The sequence below is a fragment of the Littorina saxatilis genome, unplaced genomic scaffold (assembly GCF_037325665.1).
Source record: "Littorina saxatilis isolate snail1 unplaced genomic scaffold, US_GU_Lsax_2.0 scaffold_534, whole genome shotgun sequence".
Lineage (NCBI taxonomy): Eukaryota > Metazoa > Mollusca > Gastropoda > Littorinimorpha > Littorinidae > Littorina > Littorina saxatilis.
This window is the reverse complement of record NW_027129287.1, coordinates 65,001-72,500: the sequence shown is the minus strand read 5'-3', so window position 1 is coordinate 72,500 and position 7,500 is coordinate 65,001. Positions and strand designations below refer to the sequence as shown.

The 7,500-nt window shown below is 38.6% G+C and overlaps 2 protein-coding genes across 2 annotated transcripts in view; both read left to right on the top strand.

Moving 5' to 3' along the window:
• LOC138957551 (uncharacterized) overlaps positions 1-1,657 on the top strand; it is a 17,587-nt gene extending 15,930 nt beyond the window's left edge. Inside the window, exon 12 of the mRNA XM_070328651.1 lies at positions 1-1,657. This exon is cut by the window's left edge and continues 2,667 nt beyond it. The gene's annotated coding sequence lies outside the window, so the exon portion shown is untranslated.
• A 3,802-nt stretch (positions 1,658-5,459) lies between these two features.
• Positions 5,460-7,500, top strand: part of LOC138957552 (uncharacterized) — a 7,659-nt gene continuing 5,618 nt past the window's right edge. The window contains exons 1-2 of the mRNA XM_070328652.1: positions 5,460-5,594; positions 7,465-7,500. The exon at positions 7,465-7,500 is cut by the window's right edge and continues 70 nt beyond it. Coding sequence (XP_070184753.1) covers positions 5,558-5,594; positions 7,465-7,500 — 73 coding nt within the window. The 5' untranslated portion in view covers positions 5,460-5,557. The remainder of the gene's footprint in view (positions 5,595-7,464) is intronic.

Genomic DNA, 7,500 nt, shown 5'->3' with positions numbered 1-7,500 from the left:
GAGTTCCCCTGGTCATCATCGGAACGATCTTGTGCAAAATCCGGACAGAGATGTAATAAAATGTGACCCTCCACCACGGAATGAGTCGCATGTCACCTTTGCACAGTGATTTTCATATTTGTACATTTTCCTACAGAGTTTTTTTTTATGCTTTATCCAGTGGTGAAAACCGTTTTAGAAAAGAGCGAAAACTGTTTGAGTTATAAGCCTGTGACTAAGGTGACCCTCACACTGTTCCCAGACACTCCCCGGACTTATATTAAGCCTAGCGCAGAACCGCGCGAGGTGACATGCGACTCATTTCGTGGTAGAGGGTCACAAATGATTTGTTCCGTACATATACCCGTGGTTTCAACCATGTTCATTTGACCACTCACTTTGTATCGCATAACACAGTGTGTCTGCTATCAGTGCAAAATTAACAATTACGATGATACCAAAAATAACAGTTAAAATGAAAACGACTGTAATTGTCATCGTCTAGGCTAAATAGTACAATTAGATTTTTTATTATTTTTTTATTATTTTTTATTAAGGTTATCATTCTCTACAGGAAGCAGATATGTTGTTTATTTGTGGCGTTTGTTTAAGTTGAAGACTGCTCGTAACCCATGCAAAAGCCTACATGCATCTAATGTTGAGGCTGTTCATTTTTTTCATTTCAGTTTCCTTCAGAAAGGAAAACAGGCAATATTTATGTTGTACAGATAAAAATATTGTTATTAAAACTGATAAAGTGATGACTTTATGATTATACCTTTTTATATGTGTGCTTGATTGAAGTGAGATTATTACACATTTTCCTTAAAACCTTGTCTGACTGACGTCATGTTAAGTTTAATGTCGTACAGTTGTAGTCGTTGACGTGGTTGTTGTCAATGGTGTTGTTGTTTATTTGTATGTGTATTTTGTGTTCTTCAAGCATTGTTATCCCTTTTTTTTTGTTTTGCATTAGGCCTAAAAAAAAAAAAAATAGGTGTGGTTACGGTAACCCGACCTACCCTATTTTTAGGGGCCAACCCTATAACTTTTTATTACATTAGTCAAAAAAAACAAAAAAAACAAAAAAACCCCGAGTGCAGAAAACGCAATGAAAGCGAAAGCGCTCGAGTCGCACACTTATTTCCCTGTCATGTAGGTTTAATTTGTACACATTAGAAAAAAAAGTTTAAAAAAAAGTGATTACCTACCTTCGTACCCTATTTTGTGGGGCTATGTTACCTTAACCACACCTATTTTGTTGTTGGCCTTAGCAGGATTTTGCCAGTGTTTCTTTACTCTGATCTTTGTATCCCTGATTAAATATTATCGAATTCCTGATTGTATGCGTTTAAAGTGTTTGTAAGAAAAAGAGAAGGAAGTATTGCTGTCGTGAATCTCTCCAGTTTTGTATCAATTCATCAATCATTCTCGTGCAATAACCAGACTGAAACAATAAGACATCATTAAAAGACAATTTTTATTGTGTGAGATGTTATTTTGAGTGTATCCTGACAAAGGGGACCACATTATGCACCAGAGAGTTGTAATGTACCTGTGCGATTGTGTTATCCATTCTTCGGACAACGAAAATCGCAAAGGCTTTGTGTAAAGCTTGTTATCCTTATTAGTGGACGTATTTAGCATACAATTAAAAAATCAACAAAGAACAACATTTTTTGCAGACTTCAAAAAGTGTGTTTGTGTGTGTGTGTGTGCGTTTGTGTGCGTTTGTGTGTGTGTGTGTGTGTGTGTGTGTGTGTGTGTGTTTGTGTGTGTGTGTGTGTGTGTGTGTGTGTGTGTGTGTGGGAGTGTTTGAGTGTGTTTGTGTATGTAGGTGTTTCTGTGTGTGTTTGTGTGTCTGTTTGTCTATCTGTTTGTCTGTATGCTAATTAGGATTCTCTTGTATTCATACACGAACAGCGACCATATTCCACCCAGGTAATTTTAGCTTTTTAGGAAGAGTGAAAAATGACACAGACTAGCTTAACATACCTCAACTCCGCGACAAGCAATGAACGGATGGAGTAAATCCCCCTAGCGGCCGTAACAGGAAAATACCACAGTTGACTCGAACAAAAAAGGGAGGAAGTTATAGACAAAGGCAAGACTCACAACAGGGCGAAAAAGGACAGCCTTATCCATCCTTTACCACCAGAAATGTCCACCCCCATATACTAACAGAAACAAATGAATGTTAGTCCACGTTTGTGTGTGTTACAAAAAAGTCGAGTGGTGGCGCTCATTTTTGCTGGTGTCCTTTTTCACGGCTGTGGTCGCTACTGCCGTGTACCCACTGTTCGTTTGCTTCTTGTTTGTTTGTTTGCTTAACGCCCAGCCGACCACGAAGGGCCATATCAGGGCGGTGCTGCTTTGACATATAACGTGCGCCAAACACAAGACAGAAGTCGCAGCACAGGCGTCATGTCTCACCCAGTCACATTATTCTGACACCGGACCAACCAGTCCTAGCACTAACCCCATAATGCCAGACGCCAGGCGGAGCAGCCACTAGATTGCCAATTTTAAAGTCTTAGGTATGACCCGGCCGGGGTTCGAACCCACGACCTCCCGATCACGCTGGCGGACGCCTTACCACTAGGCCAACCGTGCCCTGTTCGTTTGCGTTGCCTTGGAAACAAGAGAGGAGGAGGCGAATATATTACTATTCTCAGTGATAAACAAGTGGGAGAATTCGGGAAATCTCATTGGATAGTCTAACTCAGCCCTATTTCGGCCAGTATTCAATAATCATATTCACGGTCGTTTTTTTTTTTTTTCAAACAATTTTATTCAAATAAATAACAACAATTAACAATATCTCATACAATGAGTTAAATACAACAATTAACATATTCACGGTCGTTCAGTATCGTCGTTTTGACTCTTCAAAACTATTTATTTTTAAAATTACAAAACTTGATTTTGCAGACTTTAGAAGGAAAGTTGCTCTCCTCTGACATCCAGGGGACACAACTCGCACCATTTCCGGCCAATAAAAAGACACACGCGCTTGAGTAAATAAAAAACAAAACTCAAAAAAGAAAAAAAAGAAATGTAAGTTCCAACAACCTACCTTTCTTGGTTTTTTTATTCTGAATTTTGGAACGTTGGCAGTCTCTTTGGTTTGGATTTCCAGAAAACAAAATGAAAAACATCAAACGTAACTGACCTTTTTCTCCTTGTCATCTGAAACAAACATTTTATGTTTTGGTCTAATCTCTATATTAGTCAACGAATACAAATTAACAACATAAAGACATAAATCCCGCCAAATACGAGTCAGAAACGGATAGTCTCTGGTCAGTGTATATAAATGCACTTCTCAAACCGAAATGCAATTAGCAAGATGCTACGCTGGTAGGCCCATTCCTCGGGGTCTTTTCCCCAACTGAAATGAAATATTCCCAGTTTTGTTTCTGGAATTTGCTTTCCAACCGTGCTGATGACCTAATACATATGTCTGCAATATTTAGCTGTGTTGAACAGGGTTTAAAAGTCTTTTATGTCTGTGGTCCACAAAATGTTTTTGCGGATACTTACGGTTGGATTTTGCAGGGATGAGTTTAAGTTTGTCTATATAGGTTCACAAATATTTCAACACTATTGCAAAAGTATGGTAACGTTGCTTACCGGTTTTCCACAACCTATACTGGTGTCTGTCACATTCTTTCCAACTATTCCGCGAGTGAAATTGTGCGTGGCAGACGTTTCACCCAAATACCTGTGGTCGGAGCAGAATCGTGTTCACAGACAAGCTGTTAATTTCACAGAGCGTGTTTGACGGGGTGGCACATGCCCGATACGGGTCACCCATTCAAACAACAGCTCCTCTCTCGTCATTCACTTTCCACTGAGATTCTACTGACTTTGTCTTTGAGTGTGAACCGTTTGTCGTAAAAGCTCTTCTCAGTTGAGCTAAACGTTGCGAAGATTTTTAGGGAAGATTTTTGTGACCGAAAATTCAATGCAAAAGCTTCGTGCAGCGAAGTTCGTGAAGTAGACGTCGCGAAGTCGCTCAATTAATAATGTAATATGTTACGTGCATTTCCATTGGTCAAATGGGCAAAACTGACCTCAGTGCAAAAGTGATATCGACGACCTCTTTCTTGCTTCCCCACTTCAAAAACAAAAACACCTAAATTTAAAAACAAAACAATAGATATGAAAATGTAAATATCCCAGAATTTAGTTGAGCAAGTGACTAAAGACTTTTTGAAAGAAAAAACTTTTTTAAATACTGAAAAGGACAAGAAAAGAGTGAACAAAAAGAAATAATAATCAGAGGGAGGGATATGGAACAGCCAAAACTGAGACAAATACCTTTGTAATTTCTTTACAGTAAATACAAGATGTCCAGAGAATTAGCAATATATCTAACATTGACTGACTGTGTGATGATATCTTCTGCTATTGGTCTGTTTCGACAGTGATATCAAAATCTCGACCGGTCTCGATTTTGATATCACTGTCTCAACAGACCATAGCAGAAGATATCATCACACAGTCCGTCAATATTGGGTAATATATATACAATGAACTACTCTTTATTGTCATGAAACGTAACGTTTATAAGACAGATGACACACAAACAAAAAATAAACAGAAAAGGGTTAGGGTTAGGTTAGGGTTAGGGTTAGGGTTAGGGTTAGAGTAAGGTAACCTTCCCTAACCCTGACCCTAGTTTCCCCTAACCCTAAACCCCCTTTATTGTTTCTTTCTGAAGAAACAGTTAGACACAACATTTTCTTGTTGTATTTGTAGGTTGATTTCTTTCAACATTTCGCTAGGTACGTCATATCAATTTGTATCATTTATGGTTAATTACGTTCATTAGTAATTTTGAAAGGTAATTATACATTCTGTGGAATTGTGAAGCATGGAACTTTGAATGGAAGAATTCATACAGTCTGCCGTTCTTAAATTCAAAGGGCTAGGTCTACAAAAGTTCGCAAGGAGAATTATTTAATCTGTAGCTGTTAATTCATTGTATTTGAATAATTTATTTTCCAAAAAGATATGTGTGATGTCCAGTTTGAACGTTTCTTTCCTGTATCACGCCGTAGTTTTGCGTTCAGCAACATTCTTGTATTAGGTCCTTTCCTTTCAGAGATTTAAACAATCCAACACTGAACATTGTAGCAACAAATCCGGTTTTACGCCACCAAGCCATTGATAGAACAAGATTAACCACTCATTTTCAGGGAGATGGTCAAAACCCTTCTTAACCCAGCAACCACTCAGCCTCCCTCTCATTTCCTTTCGCGTGTCAATTCAAAATGGATGCCGTCACTTAGTACCTTAGCTCTTTCCTTTTGACATGTCTTTGACAACTCCCAGTACACTCTAGGGCTGTACCTACAAGCGAAATAGTAATTAAGGTCTGCTCGGTAGTTGTAAGTATATATCAGTGGACTGCCCAGAGATTTGGGCAGTAAAACTAAAAGGGCAGTGTAGTTTGCAAGAACGTGCAGAGTCGGCGAGTAAGTTTGGTGAATATCTTGTCTGGGGTAGATATCTTGTCTTAAAATTCAAGCCAGCAAGGAGTACATGCTTCACTGTCCGAACTAAATACAAAATGTTTGGATTCATCAGAGTTGTCGTCTTTCTGTCGGGTGAGTAATGCATTTATATTGGTTTGGGTGTAAGAACACATTTTTGTCACCGCTTTCTGACCCTTACCTTTGCCAATGACTTTGTTGTGTCCTTTCGTTCTCTATCTTTTTTTTAAAGGTATGAGTTCTGCTTCAGTATCCTTCACAAGTGTGCCTTCATCTTATTCTTTTCGGTCTTGTTCTTGTTCTTGTTTTGGTTTTTTCTTCTTCTCCTTTTTCTTATCTTCTTCTTCTCACACACACACACACACACACACACAAACACACACACACATACACACACACCCACACACACACACACAAACACGCGTGCGCCACGCATATGCGCGCGCACACACACACACACACACGCACACAGACACACAGACACACACAGACACACACACACGCACACAGACACAGACACAGACACAGACACAGACACACACACACACACACACACACAGACACAGACACACACAGACACACACACACACACACACACACACACACGCGCGCGCACACACACACAAAAACACGGCGAGCAAGTAAAAACAACAAAACCCACAAAACATAGACAAATACACAACTCTTTGTATTTCAAAATGTTTTTCAAACATCCTTTTAACAACAACAAAATGCTTGTTTCAGTTATCTGGCACACCTATCTAATTGGTGAATTATTTTACACGGGTCGTGTTGACAAACACTAAAAGGAGACCCCCAAAAATCAGACCCGACAAAAACCTAAATGTCGAATGAAAACAACTGTTAAAGTTTACAATAGGCAAAATTCAGCCACTTTTGATACAGACAGAAAGAACTATCAATTACCTATCCCGTTCATGTAACTTTATATAGCTGTTTGTTTTGTTTTGTGTTTTTGTTGTTGTTGTTGTTGTTTGACCTCAGTTGCATGCAGGATGCTCCAACCCATATTTGTTGTTATATAACTGTCTTAATGCTTTACATTATTCCCCATTGAGGATGAAGCTAGTGTTAACCGAGTTATACGACGACTGAAAGAAATAATCATGCCACAAATGTGCCAAGTAGCCAAAACAGGCATGTTTATAGAGAATACTACATGTCTTGCTGTGTCGTACCAGATTTACACGAGTTGTTTTTTTTAAATATCGAACTGCGAGCGAAAGCGAGCTGTTCTCTATTTGAAAAAGCAACGAGTGTAAATCTGGTACGACACAACAAGCCATGTAGTGTTCTGTTTATTCTACATACTGTAATTACGTGTATTTTACTGAAAATGTCCTACAGTCAAGGCAGCTAAATTGAAGACGCTTGTTTTGGAACCTCAATCTCTTCTAAAGCCTCGTGCAACCTATTACGTCAAAGTAAAGAAACGTCCCTCTGAAAGTGTGGCGTGACGTGCTAGTTCTGAACATTCATCGAGGGTAATTAGCGAGCGCACATTTTTTTTCTATAATGACGTTTGTCTCGGTGACTTTGGCATCATAAGCAGTGGAAAAACAGGTCCCTGCCTGACTTGCTTGACAAGACCTTATTTACATGATATACACACGTGTGATTTGAACGATTATTATCTCACGAGTGTCTCTCTCACGTATGTAGGATAAAAAGCATAAAGATGCATGGGAATGACATTTTAAATTGACGCACAATGAGTAATACAATATCTGTGGGGGCAAACTTTATTGATCATTTATGTATTTATTTATGTATTTACTGACGGGGAAAATGGATTTCATAATCTTCATAATTCATCAACTCAAAAGTGTTTTTTATTTTATTTATTGATTGATTGAATAACTAATTTATTTTTATTTTTAACCAATGACGGGGAAAATCGCTTGTATGCACTTGATTGCATTTATAAACTAAAAAAGTGTCTTTTCTCTTCTTGATTGCACAGTGGTAGTGTCCATTGACTGCTACCTGACCAAAGAAT